The following is a 27,776-nucleotide window of genomic DNA, read 5'->3' as shown; positions in this document are numbered from 1 at the left end:
GATTGCCTAATTTATTGGCGTATAGCTGCTCATAATAAGTTTTTAAAATCGTTTGTATTTCCTTAGTGCTGGTGGTGATCTCTCTTTTCTCATTCATGATTTTATTGAGTCCTTTATGCTTTTTTCTAGAGTCACCAGTAGCTTTATAATAGTGCTTCTGTATTGGCTTTCTGACATTGAATTGTAATCCAGATTTTGTAACTCTGTGGGAGAGAGGACTGTTTCTGATTCTTTCTTTTGAGGTGAATTGTTCCTTCTAGTCATTTTGCTCAGTGTGGAGTGGACAAAAACAAGTTATACTGGAAAAAGGAGCAAAAGAGAAAAAAAGAAGAAATAAAAAAGAATAAAAAAAGGGGGTTGGGAAACAACAGAAACAAACAGAAAAGAAAAAACAAGGGGGAGTATCCTCTGATTCTATATACTGTAAATCCCTCAACTTCCCCTAGAAGTTTCCAGTGCTGCTTGGTCAATAACTTGGTTTCCCCTGTCCTTCCAGCTGGTCTTCTGGGGTAGGGGCCTGCTGTGCTGATTCTCAGGTGTGTGCTGCTGGGGGAGCTGCCCCGCCCCCTGCCAGGTGCCTGGCTTAGTGGGTGCTGTTTATCCAGTGAGGCCCCTGCCCAGTCCCAGGCACAGGGTGACACGAGGAGGAACAGCCACACTGGTGGCGGCCAGCTGTTCAGCCCTGGAGTCAGCTCCCGCAGTAACTACCGCAGCTCCCAGGCCACAGGGGCCTGGATGCTCTGGGGGTGGGGGGCGCCGATCGGCCAAGCTCGGGGCCGCCCAGTGGTAGGAGTGTCCTTGCTTTCCTGTACCCTCCTGGCCTCTGCCTGTCCTGGGGGGAGCGCCGGATCTTGGGCTGTGTCCCCCAGTGCCCTGGGCTCCGGGGCCTGTGACACTGTGAATGGACCTAAAGTACCACGATGTATAATTTAAAAGCATCAGAGTAAATTTTCTGCCGTTAACTTATCTTTTATTGCAAATAAAATTCATAAGCCATTATAGAGGTTAAAGAAAAACAAAATATGGAAACAGCACAATGACGGGGAGGGAAGCCTCCATTGGGCTGCAGCCATCACGAGCCCCGCGGTAGGAGCTGGGGTGGCTCCTGAGGTGGTTCAGGGGGTTGTTCAGGGGTCGAAGCCAGTTGCTCCAGAGGCAGGTGGCGGCCCTGGCACTTTGGGGACCCTGACTGCAGGCGCCAGGGCCTACTCCTCCACCGGGTGGCCAAGGGTGCAGGTGGCTCCTCATCAGGGTGGGGAATCATAGGTGCCAAAACCATGTGCATTGACTTGGACTCAGTAGCCAGCATCTCAGCTTGGGCCAAGCCCTCACCTCCAGCAGCCGGGACCGGCTCGGTCACCTCAGGCCCTGAAGGTGCCACAGGCCCCACAGTCGGAGCTGGGGTGGGCTCCTGAGGTGGGTTAGGGTGTTGCTCCGGGGCCGAAGCTGTAGCCCCAAGAAGACAAAGTATCATCACCAGGACGGACTTTCCACGTCCCTCCCAAATCAAGGACACTCTTCCCACTGCTCAACTTGTGTGAGTACAAGAGCCCTGGGAGGTCTCCCCAGACTGAAGCCCGTGGGAATGGGGTGTGAGCCTACCCACTGCTCCCGGCCCAGCTGCATGGAGGTTGGGTCTGTGTGGCCCACCCTGTCCCAAGCTTGGCCACCCCCAGTCCTCCTCATCCTCATCGTCTAATTCCACGAGCTCCAGGTAGCTGAATCGTTCCAGGTAACGCTGGGCCCAGTTTTCCAGGTCTGAGCCTGGCATGTTGAGCCCCATGAATGCCAGAAGCTTCCTCAGGAAGAGAAATTCTGGTGGCTGATGAAAATCCTCCTGATAGTACTCCAGCCAGATGTCCAGGATGCAGGAGATGGCCCTGGGGAGGGACAGGTGGGCAGAGGCGTCAGAAGACAGGGCTCCCTCACACCAAGGTGTCCCGGGGAAGCCCTGCAGGAATGGGGCCCCAGGCCTTCCGCTCAGGGCTGTCGGAGGCCAGTGCTGCTCCTTGTCCACCTGCCACCTGGTGGTCCTGCCTGCCACAGGCCTGCTCACTGAGGAGGGGCTGGCACGAAGCCTCTGTGCATGGGAGCCCATGACTAGTGGTGTGACCATCACTGTCTTCCCTGGGGAAGCATGACTCCCTCCTCAGCCTGGCTCCCTGCCCACTTGCCCCTTGAATCCACTGGCAGGCATCCGGGGAAGGGGGGTGTCTGGCCTTTCATTGCCCTCACTGCACACACTGTCGCTCTGGGAATGTCCGAGTGGGGAGGGTTTGGGCTCTGTGTCTTGCCAGGCCTTGCCAGGAGCTGCCCGGTACTGCCGCCTTCCCTCCTGTGGCTCAGCGCTGCCTCACTCACGAGGGGCCCCCAGGGGTTGTCCTTCCACTGACTGTAATCTCCCAAAGGGCAGGGGCCGTCTGGTCCGTGAGCACTCACTGGCTCTCCTGAGCACCTGCTGTGCACCTGGGTCCAGGTGCCACCAGCTTGGTGAGTGCGATGCTCCCCACACCCTCTGCTCTGGGTCCCAGGAGGGGAGTAGACAGAGGGCTTTGAAAGGGGCAGGCATGGAGAAGGACTTCATTAGGGCTCCCAGTGCTCTCCCACAAAGCCCGCACCCCATCCACAGCTCTCTTTTCCTCTTTTCTCAAAGGACCCATTAGACCTTTATCCTGTCACAGGAATTGCAGATGTGTGGGGTGAGGGTCCAGCAGCCCCTCCAGGCCACAGCCCCCTCGCTGCCCTCTTGGAGAGGAAGGCCCTCCTGCATGAGCCAGAGCTCACTCACACTTTGCACTGCTCCACGGATCCCACGATGTCATCATTCAGATATTTGTTGCATCCATATCTAGAGGAGGGCAGGGGGGCATCACATGAAAGTTCCTGTGGACCCGACCTCTCCTCATAGCTACTGTCACCCTCTGACCCTTGACTAGCCTGGAGCCCTGGGGGGCCATCCGCTCTGTGTGTGGGGCCACAGGCGGCCCCTGGAGAAGCGCCTGCACCTGCTGGGTCCTCCTGAATGCTTGAGGAATGAAAGGGCTCCGGCCAGGCCCATGGCCGACATCCGAGTGGGCCAGGGTGCCCCGGTGTCCCCGGGGTCCCCTACTCCGGTTGCCCCAGGACACAGACCCCAGATGGACTCTCAAACCTCCCTTTCCATGGGAAAACAGGCCAGCTCAAACCCTGGTGACGGTGGGGACGCGGCACAGGCTTTGTCATGGGGAGAGAACGACGACTGATGAGCACAATCACAGCCCCTCTAGCCAACCTGCCACAGGCCAGGCCCCGGGGACTGCCCTACGGGACCCCACTAGGCCCCGTGTGACTCTGCTCCAGTCGGAGGAGCAGCCCCAGGGGCCAGGAAGTTCAGGAACATTCCCAAGACTCCCAACCAGTAGGTGGCCCATCCCCCTGGGCTGTGGAGGGTCAGGGTGCTCACTTTGCAAACAGCAGGTCCAGGATCTCTTCGGTGGTGCCAAATTCAGGATACGTTTCCATAAATTGAACAATGGAAAGGTCGTCCAAGCACAGCAAGGCGGGCACCAGTTCTTCTACCTGCTGCTCCAGCAGCTCCCTCCGGCTAGGGGTGGTTGGGAAGATCCGATTCCTTCTCAGGGCTGAGGCCCTTTCAGCCTGAGGTGGGACAGAGGGGACGTGCAGCCTGCACTGTAGCCTCCAGACCACCTGGCAGTTGGAGCGCAGACCAAAGCCCGAGCTCTCAGTGGCTACGGGGGGCGGGGGGTGGGGGGGCAGGAGTGCCCACAGCAGGAACACGGGGCTTGACGCCTGCGGCTCAGTCACTAGGCATCTGACTCTGGGTTGTGGCTCAGGTCATGGTCTCAGCATCCTGAGATCCCGCCCCTGGCAGGCTCTGCGCTTGGGGCAGAGTGTGCTTGAGGAGCCTGTGTCTCCCTCTTCTGCTCCCTGCTTCTCTGCCTGTCTCTTAAACAGACAAACTATCCAATAAAGAAATAATCTTAGAGGATAAATTTTCAAAAAAATTTGGATCAATACAAGGACCTAGTGGGAAAGATTAGTGTCCCAGGGCCGCTTGTCAGCTGAGTTTTGGCAGCACCTCCCTGCATTAATGGCTTCACCCCATGTCAATCCCCAAATCTTAAAACTTCTCTGTCATATTTTTAAAAATATTTTATTTATTTATTCATGAGAGACACACACAGAGAGAGGCAAAGACACAGGGAGAGGGAGAAGCAGGCTCCACACAGGGAGCCCGATGTGGGACTCGATCCCGGGACCCAGGGATCACGACCTGAGCCAAAGGCAGTGGCTCAACTGCTCAGCCACCCAGGCATCCTATCTGCCATATTTTTTAAAGTAAAATTATTAGAGAAGGGATGAGCTTGGATATAGGGCAGACAAAGCTGTACAAAATAAAAGAGAACTTTTGGAAATACACCAAGGTAAGTTCTTCTCACATCCAACTAAATGTTTTGATATTTTACATGTCTCCTCCCACTACATCTTTATAAAAGCAAGCAACATTGATAATCCTTCATCTCAATTGTAAATTGACTCCCTGTTGAAGCATTTTCAAAAAATACAAGAACTTTCATAGTGGTGACATAGAATATCAAATGTCAAGTTGAATTTGAACACTATGTGCCTCATAAGTGGAACTTCACAACAATATTCTAGGCTTGATTATTTATTAAGAGAACTTAGGATCCCATATAAGGCTAATGTTCTGGTCATTGCCCTACAAGTCATCACTACACTAATGTCCCTTTTTGCTCCAAAGTACATTTCAGTGTGTGTGTGTGTGTGCATGCATATGTGTGAATGTATGTTAATATATAATTTTAAAAATCCAGTCAACCCTTAATTTACTCTTCATGATGATGTTAAAATGAAAGGAATGTGGTCTGTTCTTGACTCTTTCAATGTGTTGCTATTTCATAGTTCCTAACACATTAATTGTACTGAAATGAGCTTCCCACATTACTTAAGAGGGCGAATATTTGGATCCAGATTACCTTAAAAATTTGCAAAATTTATAAAGGATATATAAAGCTTGTTAAAATAATTTGTAAATTATTATATTTCATAAAAATACAAATTCCAAAATAATAAAATAGGCTTGAAACTAGAAAATAGTAAAGAAACTTTTGTCTGCCTTGATACTTATAGTTAGAGAACATCAAGCCTGATATTGCTAGGACTAGTAAACAGCTGGATCACCCAGCTGACTATTCCCTTTGAAAGGTTATCCTGACTTTGGAATGGCATGAGTCAGACTCTAAAGGAGAAGTGGTTCTGAGGACGTTCAGATATGAGCACCAAGAAGGTAATGAGCCTGGAAATCCTCTGATACACAGAAAAGTAATAAGAATTGGGGAAATTTTTAAATGAAAAAATTATGTGTATCCAACCTGAAACTATTTAAAAAGCTACCATCTAAAGAAAATTTATAAAGAGCCTCATTCAGTTTATGAAACAAAAATAGAAATGATGGCAGGGATTTTATGAGAAAGCACATTCTAATCAATCTAAGAAATAACATTCTAACAGCAATATTTTATTTTTGGAGTTAGTAGTTTATTATCCCCCAAATCAGATGAAGTTAGTGGAGTTGGCTTTCAGTGAATTTGTGCTCTTGGTGAGATGCTGGACTCAGAGAAGTATTGAGGTTCCTTCCATTTCTAGGGTTTCTTTTTTAAGTACTGATACCACAAAAAGTGTTAATGAATTTCCATAATTCTCTCTAACTTTCAAATAAAGAACATATCAGGCTACATGATACCTACTTACCATTAATATTTTATATGTGTATCTTATTTTTTTTATTAAGGTTACAGACCAGAATATGTCATCTATCTCTATGTATGGAGATATAAAGATACATTCATATACTATATCTATCTATAGACCAGTATATGTCATCTATCTCTATCTATAGATAGATATGGTATGCAGCTATATCTATATCTACATATCTATATCTCCATACATAGAGATAGATGACATATTCTTTTTTTTTTTTTTAGATGGCATATTCCAGTCTATATCCTTAATGCCAGAAAAGCAGGATTAATTTATTCAGATAATTTTTTTGACTTTGGCAGACAATAAAGAATGACCTTAAAAAACATTAAATAAAAAAAAATTAAATATCTCAAAAAATATAATAGAGAAAAATAAAAATGGCTCATTATTCCACTTCCCAGAGATAACCACTATTAATATGTTGGTTCATATTCTTTTCCCTCTTTCTGTTGATACAGACTAGTCAAAATATATTAGTGTCTTTTCACACACATGGAACAATACTATTAATACTAAAACTTTATGTTTTTCAAAGTATTTCTTGCCTCTACTTCCACATAGATTGATCTTCTTCTTTTGAGTGACTCTGTTGTATTCTATTCAATGAACCTAAGTTTATTTAACCGATATCCCAGTTGAATAAGGGGCTTGTTTTGAGACCTTAACTATTATAAATGATGCTGCATAATATTTATAACAATATTATCTTCATTACAAAGACTAATAAACATCTCTCAAGTACTTATGAGGTGCCAAACACTTTCTTACACACTTTATAGACATCATTTCATTTAATTCTCAAAGGACAGTGAAATCTAGACATGCTATGTAACTTGCCTAAGCTCACATATCTAGAAAGTAATGCCATTAGAAACGACAAACACTCACCATTTGCTTCGACGTGGATGGACCTGGAGGGTATTATGCTGAGTGAAATAAGTCAGTCAGTGAAGGACAAACATTATATGGTCTCATTCATTTGGGGAATATAAAAAAATGGTGAAAGGGAATAAAGGGGAAAGGAGAGAAAATGAGTGGGAAATATCAGAGAGGGAGACAGAACATGAGAGACTCCTAACTCTGGAAAGGAACAAGGGAAAGTGGAAGGGGAGGTGGGTAGGGGGGATGGGGTGATGGGCACTGAGGGGGGCACTTGATGGGAGGAGCACCTGGTGTCATACTATATGTTGGCAAATCAAACTCCATTAAAATATATATATATATTTAAAAAAAGAAAGTAATGAAGTGGTAATTGCAACTCAGGTCTGTCTGATTCTAGAGCTAAAGCTCAATACTCAGCAAATATTTCTGTGCATACATTTTTGTATGACTTGTGTTAGTACACACATGGTACATTTATAAACATAGTATCGCTGAGTCAAAGGTTATGCAATATTTGAACTTCAAGATGTATTTTCAAATTAATTTTCAAAAAGTTTTACCAATTAGCACTCATTATTGCAGAAAATCAGAGCACTACTTTCTCCATACTCTTGCCAGCATTGTGTAGTATTTATCTTCCCCCCCATATGATAGACAAAATAATTAGTGTTATTAGTGTTGTTTCAATTTTCATTTCTTTAATAATTTACTGTTTTAGTAATAAAATGTATATATTTAAATATCATTCTTGTCATCAGCTGTTGCATTATACCTCATATGCCCATCATCTCTGTTTTGGAGAAGTGGCATAAAATTCTCAAGAAAGTTTTTTTTTTTGTGCGTTTGTTTGTGTGTGTGTGTGTGTGTGTGCATGCAGTACATTATTCATTCTCTGTATCACCACATATATCCAAATTCCTTGTTTTTTGTTTTTTTTGTTTTTTGTTTTTCTGTTCTTTGGAATTTGTTTCTGGGTTAAGCACAGTCAGTTGCCATGCTGCCAGCAAGTTGCCATTATTCAATTCAACAATCAGTTAAGGTTTCTTTTTTTTTTTTTAAGAATTTTATTTATTCATGAGAGACACACAGAGAGAGAGAGAGAGAGAGAGAGAGAGGCAGAGACACAGGCAGAAAGAGAAGCAGGCTCCCTCAGGGAGCCCAACCCGGAACTTGATCCCGGGACTCAATCCCGGGACCCCAGGATCACTCCCTGGTCCAAAGGCAGCCGCCCAACCGCTGAGCCACCCAGGGATCCCTCAGTTAAGGTTTCAGGACTTGGGCAAGGTAACTGACTAGAGAGTAGGAACACACCATTTAAAGTTGCTTTTTTTCTCATAAAAATGATGGCAGTTATGGAAAGAGAGAAGAAAAACTTTTTGAAAACTAACGTGATATGAATTAATACATGTATACACACATGCATATGTACATGTTCTTTTAAAAGAGCGAAGAGTTCAAGGGAAAAATAACATTAAAAGAAGAGCTGTTCAAAAATTTTCTTAAATTTTAAAAGTCCTTCAGAAAATAAAAAGTGATTAAAGAATTTGAGGTCAAGAATTCTTAGAAATTAAGAAATCAACTCACCATTTACATTTCTTTTTTTTAAATAGATTTTCTTGAACAAATCTTTATTCACTTGCTGTGTGCCCTTTTTTTATAATAAATTTATTTTTTATTGGTGTTCAATTTACCAACATACAGACCATTTACATTTCTTTTAGAGTCCCTCTATAGGAGCACCTGAGTGGCTCATGGATGACCATCTGCTTTTGGCTCAGGTCATGATCCTGTGATCCCAGGGCCTGGGATTGAGTTCTGGATGGGCCTCCCCATAGGGAGCCTGCTTCTCCCTCTGCCTGTGTCTCTGCCTCTCTGTGTCTCATGAATAAATAAACGAAGTCTTTAAAAAAATAAAATAAATAAATTCCCTCTATACACTCCAGCAAGTGTATATCGCATTGCAGAAAAATGCACCAGAGTCCAAATGCTACCAAGTCTAGGAAGCAGTCAGGGTTAACATTTATTCCAAGTGGAAAAACATGGCACTCAGCTACATCTAATGGCATGAAGATCAACTAAGGCACACAAAAGTACTTGTTTTTTGTAATATATTCAAAGGTACAGCCATTTGCTTTGCTTAGCATTCTCAAGACGATAGTTTTGTCAATGGTGATAAGAGTAAGTATGATTATGTTATAGAATTATCATCAATAAAAACAAAAGTGTCATAAATGGTATCCTTAAACTTGGAACCAATTAGCAGCACCTATAATCATTCTCCTTAATTATTCTCATTTTCTTAGAGGAGAAGAGAGGAGAACTTAATGTGTATCAGGTTAAGTGTTTCCTCCCTAAAGTTAAATACTTTTTTCTATAATAATCTCTAATGAATGCATGTTTGATATTTTATACTTCTTTTCTTTTGCATGAGTAGACCTACTGACGTTTTCCACCTTGTTCAAGCAAAAATGAAAAAGAATGCTAAGTAATTACAATGTGAAACTAGCCTATTTCTTTTTCTGAGTGTTACTTGGAAGAATGCATCTTGCTACAAAGCCAGTATTTTTTCTTCAATTAATATAAATAAGAAATGAGACAGATTAAGGGATTGGGTATGTGATTTATCTCTGGTCTGTAATTTGTTTAAAAAGCAACTCCTATTTCTTTTCTAACCTGTTCATTTCTCTCCTCTATGCAGCTTAAAAAAAAAAAAAAAGGAGAGAGACCACCTACATCCACACAATATCATGTCCCCAAAGCCAAACTTTAAAAAAAAAAAGGAAGCATCAGTAAAATATTTAACTTTTCTGCTCTAACAGGCAAATGTAACACAAAAGGCAACAAAATCTACATTATGATTTTATGATTATTAATTTGAATATGAATGGAAATGTCCGATTCCAAAGCTGGTTTGAATTGCAAAAGTAATATACTGTGCTGTAAGTCATTTTTTTTTCCTAATTATATGGTGAAATCATTAAAAAATAATGATTAAGTTCACTCAAAATGACATTGTAAAGCTTGTAGAAATATAAAAGCAGAATCTTTACATATATGTGCATGTGTGTGTGTATATATATGTATTTCACTTTTAATTTTTTTTTAAATTATAGTCAGAGAGAGAGAGAGAGAGGCAGAGACATAGGCAGAGGGAGAAGCAGGCTCCATGCACTGGGAGCCCGATGTGGGATTCGATCCCGGGTCTCCAGGATCACGCCCTGGGCCAAAGGCAGGCACCAAACCTCTGCCCCACCCAGGGATCCCTATATATTTCATTTTTTATCATAGTTCATACCGCAAAAATTTTAAGGAGATTGACTTTTATCTTAGAATTCCTATTGATAAGGAGGATAACTACCTAAAAACAAACTGACCAATCTATCAATGGAATACTACATATTAATTTCATTATTGGTTATGTACATTGTATTATGAACATGTTTTTTCAATTGCAGAAATGTCTCCTTTACAATGAGCATTATTTGAAAAAAGAGAGATTAGACAATCTATAGCTAGAAAAAAATGAGTGAGAAAAAATTTGTTTATTTTATGGTTTATATATCTGATTTATTTATTTATTATTTATTTCAGAGAGAGAGAGAGAGCATGAGCGATGGGAGTTGGTGAACAGAGGGAGAGGGAGGGAGGATCCCATGTGGAATCCTTGCTGAGCACAGAGCCTGTTCCGCAGCTCAATCCCAGGACCCAGAGATCATGAGCAGAAATCAAGAGCTGGATGCTTAACACACTGAGCTTGTTTACTTTACTCCATTATCCTATTATAATAGTAAATTACCACTACCTGTTCACATGTTATGGCAGAGAGTCTAACTCTTGAGTCCATTTTCTCTCCTACCTGGACACATAGCCCATACAGCATTCCCCAGCCTCCTCTGCAGCAAAATGTGTCTTGTAACTGAGAATAGACACGATATGATCCAAACCCAGGCCTAGTGATCCTCCATGTTCTTTCCCTCAATACAGCAATTCTGGAAGCTACATTGAAAACAGCAGGGCTGGGGCACTTGGGTGGCTCAGTCTGTTAAGTGTGGATTTCAGCTCAGATCTCAGGGTTGTAAGATCAAGCCCTGCATCAGGGTCCATGCAGGGTATGGAACCTGCTTAAGATTCTCTCTTTCCCTCTATCCTCCCATGCCAAAAAAGAAAGAAAGAAAAGTAAAGAAAACAGTGGAGCCAAAATACGAAGACAGAACATGGGGGTGTGAATCACCACTTGGAGGAGAGCCCCTGACTGATAAGAAACATATGTTGCACAATTTACATGACAGAAAAACAACTATATTTTGCTAAACTGTTGGGATTTCTGGACCTATCTATTATACGCAATAATGTTATTTTTATTAATGCAAATTGCTCTTTCCCCTTTAGTCTATGAAGACTCACCAATGCATTTTACCTCAAATCGGTGCTGGTACTGTTTTTTGTTTGTTTGTTTTTAAATTAGATTTTACTTATCTATTCGTGAGAGACACACAGATAGCGGCAGAGAGAGAAGCGGGTTCCCCACTGGGAGCTGGATGCTGGACTTGATCCTAGGACCTGAGGATCACACCTTGGGCCAAAGGCAGATGAGGCTCAATCACTGAGCCACCCAGGCATCCCGTGACACTAGGTTTTATAACCAGAAAGAATTCAGTGTGGGAGATCAAGAGAAGCCAATGTAAGTACCAGAGGAGCAACAGGCTGAAGAGAACACTGCTAGCTTTAAGTCCCAGTGCCTGGTACTATTCATTCATTAGTGAACAAATTGAAAAAGGTAGAAGAAAACTTTCAGACAACCTAGTTCTATGGAAAGACTGATGAACAGAGGAATTAAAATAGAGGTTTTTCCCATCTGAGAGATATGTAGAAGAGATTGTGGTATTTAAAAATGAAAAACCTCTAGTTTACTAACTAGAATTGAAATAAAAACTTTTAAAAAGAATACTATTTTGTATAATTGAAATTTGTTAAGAGAGTAGATCCAGTGTTCTCACCATAAGGGAAAAAACAAAACAAAAGCAGAACTATGTGAGGTGATAGATATGTTAATTAGCTCACTGTGACAACCATTACAAAATACACACTTGATACAAAATATATCAAGTCCCTGAACACGCCCAATCTTGTCTGATCTCGGAAGCTAAACAGGTTCAGGCCTGGTTATAGTACTTGGATGGGAGACACATATATCAAAATACCACATTGTAGGGACCCCTGGGTGGGCAGCTGCCTTCGGCTCAGGTCATGACCCGGGGATCCCAAGATCGAATCCTGTATCGGGCTCCTGGAAGAGCCTGCTTCTCCCTCTGCCTGGGTCTCTGCCTCTCTCTCTCTCTCTGTGTCTTTCATGAATGAATAAATCTTAAAAAAAAAAATACAACAAAAAACCCAAATACCACATTGTACATCACAAATCTAAATGATTTTTATTTTTCAATTATACCTCCGTTAACTTAGAAACAAAAATGAATGAATGAATGAATGAATGAATGAATGAATATTATATGCCAATGCACATAAGTACTATAGCAGGTGCCCGTATCACACCTTCCTATAATGCTCTATACAAGAAAATGAAACACAGCTTATAACCTTTAACTCAAGAATTCTTTTTTTAAAAAATATTTTCTCAGGAACTATAAATACGATATGTCCAAAGTTTTACCAACATAGCTGATTAAAATCGTATTATGTGTCTGTAGATGTAGGTGAAAATATATATTCCTTCTCTGAATATAACGCATATGCACACGCAGTAAATACTATAAACTATATTATATTTAATGAAAGCATTCAATAGTTAAAGATTTCCTATACAAAAGTATTTAATGATATGGAGGATGTTCATATTATTATCAAATGAGAAAAAGAGATCCTGGAAGAATGTTCCAAAATAGCCCATTTCTATAAAAAATTAAGTTCCATGATGTACATGCCCTTGTCATCAGTGAAGATTAGTAACGATTCATTAGATTAGAAGAGCTTTTACATCCTTTCTTTAGAATTATCTGCATTTTCTCAATCAGTCCCTTGCCACATAAGATGATTTCAGCCCATATTAATCAGAAATGTGGCTTCAGTGAAGAGAGACACAACTTGCTCTGACAGTGACAGGAACAAAGTAAAGTCAGTAGATGCTGGTGGCATGAAAAAGGAAGGATTAGTGTTGGGTGGAGTTCCTGAAGGAAGGAAAGCTTCTCACTGTACATAAGATGAAAAACAGGTAGATCACCCATAAAGAATTATGTTTTTTTTTTTCCCCAGCTGGAAAGTTCTTTCCAGGAGCTTCAGTACAACTTACAGATAAGGAAAACATTTAGTAGCTGAGCAAAGACAAGTAGCAAAGTCTTTGGTTTCTTTTTAGGAAAAAGCAAATTCCTATATTAGTATAAAATGTTTGACTTTGTTTTCATTAATCGTCCTTCAAAAACATTGCACACATCTATTAAGCTAGGGCTATTCTTACATACAGTAAGAGGTTGTTTGGCACATGTTGGAGTCATAAATGTTTCCTGGAAACAATTGGCCCAGCGTTTAAAGTGTTCGCTGAGGTAATAAATAATGCTGAAATATGAAATTACTTCCTTCTACATTAAGAATGAGCTTCCTCATTAAAAGTATTTAAAAGGCCCTCATCTTGCCTAATAGCCTTAGTTTGAGCTTTAAGTAGGAAATCCCATCTCCAACCTCTGCCTACACTGCAAAAACAAACAAAACACAACAAAAACTTTGGAAGCAAAAGCAACAATTTAGGCTGTCAGCTGCTTTGGGAAGCCCTCTGTAAAGGCACATTTCAAGTAGAAAAATGGTCATTTTATTTATTTTATTTTAGGATTTTACTTATTTGAGAGACAGAGTATGAGCAGGGGGAGGGGCAGAGAGAGAGAGGAGAGGGAGAAGGAGACTCCCCACTGAGTGTGGCCTGGCACAGGGCTCTATCCCAGGACCCTGAGATCATGACCTGAGCAGAAGTCAGATGTTTAATCAGCTGAGTCACCCAGGTACCATAACAATGGTCATTTTAAAGAAGCCCCTTACATAGCCTAATACTTAATATAAATTGTTCCTAAGATACAAAACGATAAACTCCCAGCATTTGATCTATCATCACACCTATGATTCACCAAGTTTGTGAAAATATACCCATTTTACCCACCCCCTTACCCCCTGCCCAGCATAAAGGGAGAGAGAGCTTGAGGTTGTGATCTACACTAATCTTCGAGCAGTAGCTGACAAGTTGGGCCACTGGTAAGGGACTTAACCCAATTGAAAAGTTGATGACAAGAAGTTCTGATGAAGTATAGGAGTGGTCCCCTTCAAAAGAGCATAAAATATGGATATTCATGTCCCATTTAGTCTTCCAGAGAAGGCTGACACTTTAGAGGGACCTCAATAATCAGACGCACAAAATTACCTATTCTATAGCTATTAGTCTTCATTTTCATTAATCCAAGTGTTTGCTGAATGGGAAAGATACTAGTAGGCCAGGATAACACAAGGGGCCAGGTTTGACAACATGAAATTCTCTTCACACACACGAAAGAAAGAAAGAAAGAAAGAAAGAAAGAAAGAAAGAAAGAAAGAAAAAGAAATTCTCTTTACAGTTGATACGGTTATGGCCAACCAGTGTCTGATAGCAGAAGACAACACAAAGCCATTCATATGGCACCTTCTGCCTAACTGGTATGGCACTGGTTCTACTTGACTACTTTTAGCACTATGGGAAAATATGTTTTCTTGCAGGAAGAGACATATATGGAATCTTTCTTCTCTGGTCACAATTCTGTCAGCATCATGACTCGTAGGCTTACAAAATCCTTATTTTCTTTGGATTCTGACATAATCTTACCTCAGACAAAGGGAAGTAGTTTGCAACAAAAGAAATGTGTCCATGGGCTCACCCCAAAATCCACTGGTCTCAACATCTACAAGTAGCAGATCTGATAGAATGGAATAATCTGCTAAAGACTGCTGTAGCATCTTTCAAGAGACACAATCTTGTGGATTTGGGATGGTGTCCCACCAGATGTTACAGACCTTACACCATTATCCAACACATGCCATCTCTCCTGCTGTCAAAATGCACAAATCCAGAAACTAAGGAAGGCAGTGAGAGTAGCTTCTTTCAGCAAATAGGTAGAAGTGCCCTGGTTTACACAGAAGAAATGCTTCCCCTAGACAACACAATCTCTGTTAAATTGGAAAGTAAGTATGCCCTCGGGCCATCATAAACTCCTCAAGCTCTTAAACTTACTGGCAGAGAAAGGGACTACAACCATAGTTGAGGTGATTGATGTTATTTAACAATAGGAAATCAGATTGCTGCCGCACAATGGAGGCAAGAACAATTTCTAGAACCTAGAGGTTTCTCTGGATTGCCTCACTTCTATAAAAGGTCAGGTAACAGAATAATGAAGCAATCCAATCAAGGCAGAAGCAATCAAAGGCTTATACCACAAGATCATATCACCAGATAAAGAATACTATAGCCCAGTCACTGACAGAGCTTAGAATACACATTGAATGGATGTAGCTAAAAGAATATATAATTGTCATTTAAGGTCATATGAGAGGTTACACAAGTTACGGGACTATGGCAGCTATATTTTATGTTAATTGAGAATTTCTTCCCTCATTTTTTCCCCTAGATTATCTTACATAAAGCTGGCATACTGAGATTTGCCAACATTATAGATTTTATTTGGGAATATGACTAAACTGACATCAAGTCATAAGGTTATGGTAGGTGATGGGATTCGTGTATCCCTTGTATTAGAGACACCTTTTTTTCATCTGGAAAAGAAAAGATGCCAAGAATAAAGAGGAGTGGAATGCAGGAAGTTTTCCATTTTTTCTTGCATATCCACACTCCGCTCTCTTTCTCAAACTATGCCCAAGGAGGCTGTACTGTATGGACTACATCTGTGCACTTCCTTCTCTGGCTTCAGATTGGATCAGGCCCGTGGGAGGAACCAGGAAGAGTTTGGAGGGTGGCAAAAAGTAAAGTCAAGATATCTACTCCCTTGGTTCTTCCTTGGAGAGTAGACATCATCTGTCCCCAAACCAAAGGCCACAGTCTCTTCAGGTGACCCTCTGCAAAAAGGTATTTTTTATGAGCTCATATAATTGCCTTCTCCCTTTCCATTTAAGGTCTAGGAGTAGTAATGACTTAACCGCTGATTACTAGCCCAGTGTACAACCAACCATTCCTTGTTTTACCTAAACTCTATTGACTCCTGTATAAGTAGTTCTCGTATTATATTTTCCTTGGCCACCTCCTGAAGTGTACATCTGTTTCCTGCTGATAAAATTTTTTAGAAATGTAAGTGAGAACTGTAGCAGATACCCCACTTACATGATAAAGTTGATAGTTAAACCACTCTAATAAGCACTTAACCCAACATTTTCTCTATATTAGTTTAAACTGTATGTATGATTAGAAATATCAACACCTCTCTTTCAAGAACTGGTTGACCTAGCAGGCAGAAAATCAGTAGGCGAGCTGAACCTGAAATCGGTAGAATATAGAACCCTATGAATCAACTTGATCCGACATTGACAGTAGGTGGTGAATACTCCTAATGAGAGAAAAATACACAGTCTTTGCAAGCTCACTCGGCGGACTCTACAAGATACCATATTCAGAGACACAGAACACAGCATAAAAAATTTAAGAAAATAAAAAACATACAAGTATGTTTTCAGACCACAATGTAACAAAACTAAAAACCAATATGTATGAAACCTATATGTGGAAAATTATAAAACTTGGATGAAACAAATTGGACGTAAAAGAATAGGAAATATTCTATTTTTATGGATTCATAGACTCAATACTGGTAAAATACCAATTATTCCCAACTTGATCTAGAAGTTCAAAACAAATGCAATCAAAATCTCAAATACTATACATTCCACATTTGCAATCTTTTCTATTTATCTACTCCTTTCCAATTGTATAGCTTATTCACTTTGACGATCTACTCAGCAGGCAATTATTGATTGTCTCCTATTAGACATGCACACCTTGGAAATGATGAAATTCATTAGATGTAGCTCTCCTGAAGGAGGAGGTGGCTGCACTTTGCCACCTCTTAGATGCATCATTTATCATAATTTTATGGTCAGGATCACTTGCTCCTTTACCATCGAGTGGCAGACCTGCCACATTAGTTGTATGCACTGAAGAGGAAAATGAGGACTGCATGGGCTTCAGGGACTAGCAGAGGCTCCACGGTTACCTTGGTTTGTCAGCTCTGGTTTCCTTACCCCATCAATCAACCAAGAATGCCCCAACCAATTTTCATATATTCATTCTAGAGCTGGTTATACAATATGGCAGCCACTAGCCACATGTGGTTATTTTAATTTAAATTAATTGAAATAAAATAAAAATTTAGTTCCTCAGTTGCAACAGCCACACTTCAAGGACTCAAGATTCACATGGGGCTAAAGGCCACTGCATTGGACAATGAGAATTTTACAACATATCCATCACAGCAAAGAGTTTTGTAAAACAGTACTGACTAGATTCTCTATACTAACCCAAACAGACTTTTGTTATCCTATCCAATTTTCTTATAAATGTCAAAAAAAAACCACCTAATTTTGCTAAGATCCTTAAATCTTTTCTTAACAAAAATGTAATTCCGAAGAAATTTTCAGAGCCTAATACTTATTGCATTAGCCATATTTAATGAAGACTAGGAGTACTGCATTATGTGAGAAGGAAGAGTCTTCATGGAATGAGTACTAAAGGTTCAAATATCAGAATATTTCTGGAGATAGTTCAGTAATTTTATAATGTTACTGTACAGCGTATATTATCTTTCATGTTAGGTTTATCAAGATAAATACAGAAACAAGCATTTTATTAATTCTGATTTATTTATAATATTTCCTTTTAACTAGAATCAGTTGCTGGATAGAAAATTAACTTTTCCTCCCTCCTACCATCATAGCACATCATTCACCCATAACAGTATTTCTCTTATTTAGTGTCATCCCAAAGGTTTTGTGTTATTGTTTGCTTTTGTTTATGCATTCATCTGGCCCACTAGTTTCTGAACTTTGGAAAAATGCTTTAGGAGAATACCAAAACCTATACCAGGTTTCCCCATAAAGCCTAGTATATAATGCTTTGAAGGGAGTGAACACTTAAACCTTCACTGAAATAATAACTGATCATTAATTTGAAAATATGCATAACATGGCAATTTCCTGTGAAAATAAGGACTTCTTAGAGTGTCAAGAAACACAAGACATGATCTGTGTGTGTTCTAAGGCTTAAAAAAAGATTTACTTATTAATTTACATATTTATTTCCTTATGTATTTATTTTGAATAGATACGGGATATGTCCTCCCCAAATATCCCACATCACATTTGGTCGGTCTGTTTGATTCTCTAAATCAGTTAACCATTTGGTTCTCATACTGAGTAACCTATGTCTTACAATTTAATCTTTATCTTTAATAAAAGTACTACTTTAGCCTGCTACCACTAACATCTTTTCAATTTTCCTTTTTTTTTTTTTTTTAGAATTTATGTAGGAAATAAGGTTGCATTTTATTGGTATTCCTCACAGTCCTTGTCAGCAAGGATTTGATATCTATGCTATTAATTTTGGATTTATCCTGGAGGCGATAAGAAGTTATAATAGCATTTGAGCTACCTGGTGTTAAGTATAGTATTTTATAACTAATCAGTAGTAGGAAAGGGAATGGTTGTTTATGATAAAAATGAGAAGCAAAAATATCACTTGAGAAAAGTTATGAGATGACATTTCTGTGTGCACAAGTCTCTTAGTCTCTGTATATACAAGGGATGAGAAGGCTTTGAGAACCATTTCAGGGCAGCCTCTGTGGAGCAGTGGTTTAGTGGCACGTGTAGCCTGGGGCGTGATCCTGGAGACCCGGGATCGAGTCCCATGTCAGGCTCCCTGCATGGAGCCTGCTTCTCCCTCTGCCTGTGTTGTGTCTCTGCGCCTCTCTCTCTGTTTGTCTCTGAATAAATAAATATTAAAGAAAAGAAAGTTCTTTCTTTAAATAAAAAGAAAGAGAACCATTTCAGTGTTGAGACTTTTTCTCTTGTAATTTTTAACTAAGATTGAGATTACTATAAACCGTTTCAATAGTCACTGCCCATAAGCAGTTGTAAAGACGGCATACTTCTTATGAACCACCTCTGATTCACAAAAAGAGTATTTGTCTCTTTTCTCCGCCCTACCAATTATGCTAGCTTGATATGTTCCAGAACCAGAAGCCAGAAGTGAAGGAAGAGAGTTAGGGGACTGAGGTTTAGAGGGATGAAAAACACTCCCTAGAACCTGTGATTTTATTTGAATATGTTACATAAATTCCACCGGAAGACTTAAAATTCTATTTTGAGATCTGCCCTATGACCCAGCAATTGCACTGCTGGGGATTTGCCCCAAAGATACAGATGCAATGAAACACCGGGACACCTGCACCCCGATGTTTCCAGCAGCAATGTCCACAATAGCCAAACTGTGGAAGGGGCCTCGGTGTCCATCGAAAGACGATGGATAAAGAAGCTGTGGTCTATGTATACAATGGAATATTCCTCAGCCATTAGGAACGACAAATACCCATTTGCTTCGACGTGGATGGACCTGGAGGGAATGATGCTGAGTGAAGTAAGTCAATCAGAGACGGACAAACATTACATGGTTTCATTCATTTGGGGAATATAAATAATAGTGAAAGGGAATAGAGGGGAAGGGAGAAGAAATGGGTAGGAAATATCAGGAAGGGAGACAGAACATGGAAGACTCCTAACTCTAGGAAACGAACTAGGGGTGGTGGAAGGGGAGGTGAGGGGGGGTGGAGGTGACTGGGTGATGGGCACTGAGGGGGGCACTTGACGGGATGAGCACTGGGTGTTATTCTGTATGTTGGCAAATTGAACACCAATAAAAAATAAATTTATTATTTAAAAAAATAAAATTCTATTTTGATTTGTTTGTCCAAAAAATACATATTTTAATACCAGTTATAACTTAAAAATAAATATAATTCTTCCTTACTATATAGACAGTAAGAATACACAGACCAGATTACCTGTTCTTCAAGCTACAAGGACCTTCAAATCATTATCTTGTCTAACACCGTGCTAGTAAGAAAACATTATCAACTATGATGTTTAGAAAGGTTACCTAGGGAGAATAAAACCAGTTATTTTAACCTATATATTTTGTGGTTCAGTCGCTGATCAATGCACTTTGAAAATAACAATAATCAAGTGATAAGAGTTTATGCTTAATTCTTAAATCTTTCACAAGGTACAAGCTCAAAACCATTATATTCAATATTACAAATATTAAAGCCAGTGTCTTTTAAATTATGTAAGTTAATTTCTTAGAACTTATTCAGAGGAAATTACGCAAATTATAACTTATCCTATAAATAATCCATGTTATACTCACATCTTTTTAAATCTACAATTCGTATGTCTTACAAAAATTCTCGCCATTGTCTGCTAAACTTGTAGAAATTTAGAAAATGGAAAGAATTTTAATTTTGTGGCCACAATCATAGAGTCCATGAGGGTTCGGGTAATAACAGGGGCCTTGGCAGATTCCTTAGGGCAGTACCTCGGGACCTGGACAGCGGGGCGCGGAGCAGCGGTGGGGCCACCCGGGAACCGGCCTGGCCGAGTCCCGCTGCAGCCCTGGGGCGACCCGGGGCCTCCCCCGCCGCGCCCCGCCCCCCGCGGCCCCGCCCGGCCTCTGGTCCCTCCCGACCCCCTTGGCCCACGCCCCCCCCCCACCGCCAGCATCCCGGGCCCCTGTCCGCCCCCCGCGGCCCCCACCGGCCTCAGGTCCCTCCCGACCCCCCAGGCTCCTTGGCCCACGCCCCCCCCCCACCCCCAGCATCCCGGGCCCCTGCCCGCCCCCCGCGGCCCCGCCCGGCCTCAGGTCCCGCCCGACCCCCAGCCTCCCCCGCCGACCCCCGCCCCCGCGGACCACCCCGCCGGCCTCAGGTCGCGCCCCCCGCGGGCCGCCCTCAGCCCCCATCGCGCAGTGGGGCGCTGCTTACCGCAGGCCGAGTGCGGGTCAGAGCCCTGCCCCAGGGGGAGCCGCCGGTGGGTCCCGGTCCAGGCCGCGGCTTCCCCAACGGCCCCCGCCCGGGTCCCCCCAGACTGATGCGCCTCTGCCCCCCGCGCCTCCTTCCGTTGAGGCCGTTGGAGCCCGGAGCGCGCGGCCGCGGGGGGCCTGGCCTGGGCGGGGCGGCGGGGCGGGAGCCCGGGGCGCGCTGCTGCTTGGCCACTTTGGGCTCTAACCTCGCTCCTCCCCTGGGCTGTGGGGTTTTTTGATTACAGGAAACTAGAGGACTGTAGGGAAGTGCCGCCTTGAGCGGGCTGAAGCGACTGCTGTCACTACTACATTCTCTTCTAGGTGTGACAGCGCCTTGGATCTAGAGACAAGCTTCTTGTTCGCCAGGAGCACCCCTGCAATGTGCATTTTCGGGTCATATCCGCATATAAATGCCTGTTTTTAAATACTTCATGCACAGGTTCTTAGCAGAGAGTCATGTTTTAGTTCTAGGATTATGCTTCTTTCTTTCTTTAGGGTTGCTTTTGTAATGAATCAGCACTTACATACACCTCTACTAGGCAATCATGGAGTTGGCACCCCAAAGAAAGGTAATTTTCGGTCATTTTTAAAAATGTAACAAACACAATTATATTTGCATTTTAGGCCTCGTTTAATGATGTGACCTCTAGAATGCTTATCACATCAGTTCATCGTGTTTTTTATTTTATTTATTTACTCATGATAGACACAGAGAGAGAGAGAGAGAGAGAGAGGCAGAGACGCAGGCAGAGGGAGAAGCAGGCTCCCTGCAGGGAGCCGGTCGCGGGACCCTATCCGGGTCTCCAGGATCAGGCCCTGGGCTGAAGGTGGCGCTAAACCACTGAGCCCCCGAGCTGCCCGGTTCATCAGGTTTTGCGTCTGTGGTGCTCCGTCCTTGAATAGGACATTTCATACCACTCTTCCACAAACATTTAATGTCCTTTGAATTCTGAAAATTCTGTTCTAAAAATATTTGCAACAATTTGAAGGACTTTGAATTTGTGAAATTGTGAAATAAAGTTGAAACAGTAGAAAAGTTTATTCGGAGGGGATTGACCTCTGCACATGTGTTTGAGTTAAAATAATGATGTAAAAGTAAACTTTGTGTATTTCTTCCTGTACTTTAAACAGTATTTTCAGATTCTCAGTGTAGAATTAAACATTGCTGATACTAAAAAAGAAATACATCTTGTGTCTTCCCCCAAGTAATACTATGGTTGCCGAGTCGTGAGAAATAACACCACAGTGATTATGTCCTCAACTGCCAGGCTTTTTCTTTTTTTTTCTCTCTCCTGCTACCGTATCATAATTAGCTTCACCACATGGACTGAATTCTATTAGCTGAGCAGAGACAGAGCAATGTCAGCTCTCAGGTGAGTATGGCTACTTCCAAACTTTTTGAATCTGCAAAATGTACAACTCAGAGCTAGTGAAAATTCCTCTCTCTTTCTTTCAATGACAGAGGATATTTACCCCCGGATCCTCTGGGATGGTATCTGAAACTCTGTAGACACTCCTGGAAACTTTAGGATTTTAGTACTTTTTTAAGTTGTCAGTAATGATGCAGTTTGTTGTACAAGTCTGCAGCTTAGGACCTCCAAGGACCTCTTCCTTATTTACAAATGTTTCATTGCCTTTTTAAAAAATGTAAAATGCTCTTACCAATATTTTCTGTGTTTACAAGCAGTTTAGCTTGACTCTTCTATTGCAGGCCTAGTCTTTTCTTTAGCACGTTAGTTTGGGCGTGACTATTTGTCAAAGTACTGAGCGTTATGTATGCCTACTCCTTATATTTTGATGTCTGGTCTTCTCTTTGCAGCATTATATTTAATTTGAGCCAAACTCTATGTATTTAACATATCCTGAACGCATTATTCCTCAAATTCAACAAATTCTTTATCACTTAAATTCTAATTTGGAACTTGTCAAAGTTTTGTTTCATGAGTCTATAAGGAGTGGAAGCAAAACATTTGTAATGCTGTGTTTTTGTTGCTTTCACATGCATGATCTCAGTAATCACTTTGAGTTGTTATTAGCAGTGCAGCATTATTCCAGGTTTTTAGATCTAAGGACTGAGATTGAGGAATGTGTAGTAACTTACTCAGTGTTTTTTTTTTAATAAAAACTTAGTGTTTTTAATTAATGAATATTAGAATTGTTATTTTTCTGACTCTAATCCCATTGTCCTTTCTTGTACTAATTATCTCCCCTTGAGAATCTTTACATATAGGTACTTCGTATATTTTGTTCCCCAAATAAATTTTGAATGAAAACAGATCAGATGATTACTGAAAAGAAAATCCTTCCCCTCCTGTGTAACTAGTATATGTTTTGAACTCAAATGTATCATTTTGCTTTTTATTTAGGAATTTTTTTAATGTATATATATTTTTTATTTATTTATGATACAGAGAGAGAGAGAGAGAGAGAGGCAGAGACACAGGCAGAGGGAGAAGCAGGCTCCATGCACCGGGAGCCCGATGTGGGACTCGATCCCAGGTCTCCAGGATCGCACCCTGGGCCAAAGGCAGGCGCCAAACCGCTGCACCACCCAGGGAACCCTTATTTAGGAATTTAAAAAGGTTAAATAAGTTTTCACATCATTTCGTACAATGAATAATTCATTACCTGATACATATTTTTATCCTCCAAGGACTTAAATACAGTAGACACCTCTTGTGTATTATGACAGGAGGGGGAAGAGCCCACATGTACTGTTTGGTTCCCATGACCTTTTCTGTATCCTCCAGGGACACTTGCTGATGTCCGCTCATTTCCTCCCTTGACACGTAGAGGGAGGCCACACTGAGGCAAGAGAAACATGGCATGTCTTTCTACCCTTTGAGAGGTGCTAAGCTTTTTCTCTGGCATTAATCCAGTTTTGCTTCTACATCAGGAAAGGAACCTGAAGAGGGAAAATACACCATCTTCTGGGTCCTGACCCCCATGTAGTCCAGGCTGTTGAGTTCCTCTCAACTGAGCATCTTCCATTGAATTGTTATTTCAAAGACCTCTGTGTTTCAGAAGCCTTCTAGTTTAGGACACCTGTTTCTGGGGCGCTCCCTCTCTCTGCACAAAAATACCAAGTCAGAAGGCCCAGAGCCCCGCAGCAGTGTCCTCTCCCAGTAGACCTGCTTAGCTGGGGAGAGTCACAGTCAAGTAGCAAAGCCAGGGCCAAAGGGCTCCCATTCCACTCTCCTTCCTACCTCGGAGAGGGAATTGAGACCTTTTCATGGTATCTGGAAACAAAGGAACTCTTTATCAGCAGGTTGAACCTTCCCTTTGGGCACAACTGTTCTTTAAATTAAGGTAAACATTGTTTTTTTTTTTTTTTTTTTTTTACCTATTTAAAACATTAATGCCTTGGCTCTAATTTTGTCACCTTGCTGTATTTTAATTTCTCCAGGACAAAATAATCGGTTTACTTTTTTAGATTTTCAATCTGATTCTCCCCCTTATGCATTGCATATTATAACAAATAGTAATAGAACTTAGCCAAATAGGCTGTGACAATTTTTTTTATTGGAGTTCAATTTGCCAACATATAGCATAACACCCAGTGCTCATCCCGCCAAGTGCCCCCCTCAGTGCCCATCACCCAGTCACCCCAACCCCCCACCCATCTCCCCTTCCACTACCCCTTGTTCATTTTCCAGACCTAGGTGTCTCATGTTTTGTGACAATTAAATTAATAATTCATTTTGGTTGCAAGTGTTTAGGCCTTGTGCTTTGACTGATATATGCAAAAATGATAATTTATTACAAATAAATTCATATACTTGCACTATAGTTTGATGAACCAGTAAATTTTGTCTGCATGACTGTCATTAGACAGAAAGTTAGATCATTTCAAATATATATGTTTGACTTCATGAACACCTGAAATGACAGCTCGCGTAAGAACATGTTTTTGTTTTTTGTCCCTAAATTTGTATGAACTTACTTTAAGGTACTAAGTACACTCCTGTATTTCTGAAGTCTTGTACACTTAAATATAAAGAACTAAATATAACCACATTCAATTCACATTCCAAAATAATAGACTCAATTAATTTGCAAGTTCATTCTAAAGTCTTTCTTATTTTCAAGGAGTAATTCTGTTTGTAATATAGTAAGCCAAAGTATCTTTATGACTGAGTTTGCTCATAGGAATCGAGAAAATGAGCCTCTGCACAATGACCACCGCTGAAACAGCCCTGCTAAGTTTTTCTCGCGTGGGAGTCAGGTGCCTATTCTAATAGAAGGAGATGGCATTCCTGGTTCCCTGGGTGGAGGTCAGCTGGGCTCTGAGTGACTGTAAATAGCAGGAGGGGAAAAGGCTCACTGGAAATCCGAGTTTGTGGTGTCCAGGGGCCAGCAAAGTTATCTGCCTTGACAGCGTCTCAGGGGGGCTTTAACGCCCCAACCACCTTTTCCACTAGAAGATTTTAAATTGGATCCACGTGTCAGAGAGTCTAAGACCTAAATAATTTCAGAACATGGGAAATGTACCTGTTTCTTTCAAGTTGTTAATTAATGAATACCTCGATAAAAACCTTAGTATTTCCTTAGTGAAGAATTTGGGAGGCATCAACTCAGGTTGTAAAACTCAGAGAGTGTGTGGTGGTTGACATGGGGAGTCTTGAGGCCCCAGGGCGAGCCCAGGATTGGTCAGGGCTTTTGTTCAGGTGAATGGGTTTTCCCTAGGCCTGTTTCAGATCCCTGAGCTCTTTTGATGGATGCTGGCTCTATCTCCTTTTTACCAGACACTTGGGATTTGTGATTCGTCATCTTCCTTTTCATAGTATCTTTGATCTTATTGATAAGTAAAATCTTGCCCCCCCCCCCCCCATTTTTATCCATACCAGGTGTTACCTAGGCCCACTGCGCAATAGAAGTACTGGCAGCTCTGCTACCTGGTTCTGGTTTGCTGTAAACCATTAGGCCCAGACGACCAGACGTGATACCCTATAGGGTTTCGGGGTCTTGCTTGTCTCCTTTCCTTTCTCTCCTTTTTCAGAAATGCTTGTATTGCAATGTTAAAATTTTATGAAAGCATCATTGTTCCCTGCTTTTCGGTTTAGATGGAAACATAACTCTTTTTCTGAAAACATGAAAGTATCCCAAACCTAAACATTCCTAGAAAAAAGCATACCAATGTGCACATGCAGTTGTCTTTGCAAGTTTGCTAACAGTAATTTGGGTTGATTTGAAACTTCACTGACATTTATTTATTGAAAGATTTTGTTAATCAGAGGGAGAGAGTATACCAGGGAGGAGGGGCAGAGAGAGAGGGAGAGGGAGAAGCAGGCTCCCCGCTGAGCAGGGAGCTCAAAGTGGGGCTGGATCCCAGGACCCTGGGATCATGACCTGAGCTGAAGGGAGACACTTCACCGACTGAGCCACCCAGGCACCCCAAAACCTTAGGTTACCTTTAAATGAGAGGATAATACAGTTTATAAATATTCTGAATTACATTTATCTAAAGAGATTCAAAAATTTCCTATCAGAAGAGTATGAGCTTAACTCCTGGAATTGTCACTTGATTTTCCATTTGAAAGAACTGTGTTCCTTTGGCTAAGTTGTCATCATTACTTTCATTTTCTGTATTAAAAGATCATCATCAGGGTGTCTGGGGGGCTCACTGGATTAAGCCTCAGACTCTTGCTTTCTGCTCTTGATCTCATGATGCCCCACATTGGGCTCCATGCTGGCTGCTGGACATGGAGTCTACTTAAAAAGAAAAAAAAAAAAAGGTTCGTCATCTTCCTCAGTGTTTATTCCTTATGAATGTCTGTAGGGTAAATACCGTTTTCTGTTCTACCACTGAAATGGGTACCTTATTCTCATGGATGCATTGAGATATTTTCCTCTTGTTGAGTGACCATCGTGTGATGTCTGTGGAGTGTTCTTGGTAAAACTTGTTGGTCACTTTATTCCTGCTGGCCTCAGGCTCACTGTCACCATGACTCGCCCACTGCTTATTGGTCTTCCCCTCTCATTTCTTCTCTTACCCCAATGGTTAGCAGTATTTTTTCCCTTTCTACCTTTTTTTTTTTAATTATGGCCCATTTTAAGAAAAATAGTGCTTATAGGCTCTTTTTTGTTGTAAAAAAAAAATATATTTATACCAGAAATAACTCTCGAGCCAAAATGGAGGAAAACATATGCTTATGTTTACACCTCGGCTTGCTTATGTTAAGGAGTGAGAGGTTGTCCTATGTTTTTTTTTTAAATTTTATTTATTTATGATAGGCACACAGTGAGAGAGAGAGAGAGAGAGAGAGAGAGAGAGGCAGAGGGAGAAGCAGGCTCCATGCGCCGGGAGCCTGACGTGGGATTCGAACCCGGGTCTCCAGGATCGCGCCTTGGGCCAAAGGCAGGCGCTAAACCGCTGCGCCACCCAGGGATCCCAGGTTGGCCTATGTTATTGCCTCAGTGTTGCATGAGCTCAGGACTCCGTTTCTTCTGTCTTTTCCCATTTCTCCATCTGCAGACAGTATCCAGGGTAGAATAGAATTAATATCTTGTGATCATTTGCCACGGTTTAGTTGTGAACAAGTAGGACCGAACAGACATATAGCCCTGCTAAACGATCACTTCTATGTGGAAAGATAGAAGTCACATCAATTCATCTAAAACCAAGGTTATTTATTATTTCTAGAAAATTTCCTTTTATATGTTACTGATTTAAACTCACAACTTATTAAGGTGCCTACAGAGATAAGTATATATCTTCCACGAAAGCTATCTTGTCAGTGTCAAGGAATAGTTCCCAATTAAGTGGGTAATTTCAATGTTCTTTGGTTGCTTCCTGACAAGTGTTTTCTTGCTGAAATGGGTGTTTTCTAACTGCGACTTGATGAACGTTCCTGGTGGAAGTGAACAGAGGTGTCAGTGGTCCAGAAGGTCGGGTTCTCAGATCCTCATGTGTTGGCTGAAGTTTCCACCTTACTTTCTTGGCAAGGGATTTGGACCTCGTTAGAGTTCATTCTCGGGGCTCATCCGCAAGGGGATGGAAATCCCT

At 41.6% G+C, this 27,776-nt stretch overlaps 1 protein-coding gene across 1 annotated transcript; it reads right to left on the bottom strand.

Moving 5' to 3' along the window:
• Nucleotides 1-941: 941 nt before the first annotated feature.
• Nucleotides 942-26,716, bottom strand: LOC140604513 (ral guanine nucleotide dissociation stimulator-like). Its single transcript, XM_072775749.1, has 5 exons — nucleotides 26,708-26,716; nucleotides 20,733-21,110; nucleotides 3,443-3,636; nucleotides 2,789-2,848; nucleotides 942-1,880 (listed from the first exon to the last, which is right to left on the bottom strand). Exons 1-5 carry the CDS (start codon nucleotides 26,714-26,716, stop codon nucleotides 1,529-1,531), a joined length of 993 nt encoding a protein of 330 aa, XP_072631850.1. The 3' UTR covers nucleotides 942-1,528.
• Between the last annotated feature and the right edge of the window lie 1,060 nt (nucleotides 26,717-27,776).

Source organism: Canis lupus, chromosome 15 (assembly GCF_048164855.1).
Source record: "Canis lupus baileyi chromosome 15, mCanLup2.hap1, whole genome shotgun sequence".
NCBI classification, from domain to species: domain Eukaryota; kingdom Metazoa; phylum Chordata; class Mammalia; order Carnivora; family Canidae; genus Canis; species Canis lupus.
This window is presented reverse-complemented; position numbering and strand designations above follow the sequence as displayed.

Bases quoted from the DNA above. Each gene is read 5' to 3' on its own strand.
- LOC140604513 (XM_072775749.1), bottom strand. The intron at 2,849-3,442 runs GTGAGCACCCTG...GCCCTCCTCTAG, and splicing joins CTGGACCTGCTGTTTGCAAA to ATATGGATGCAACAAATATC. The intron at 1,881-2,788 runs GTGAGTGAGCTC...GTCCCTCCCCAG, and splicing joins TCCGTGGAGCAGTGCAAAGT to GGCCATCTCCTGCATCCTGG.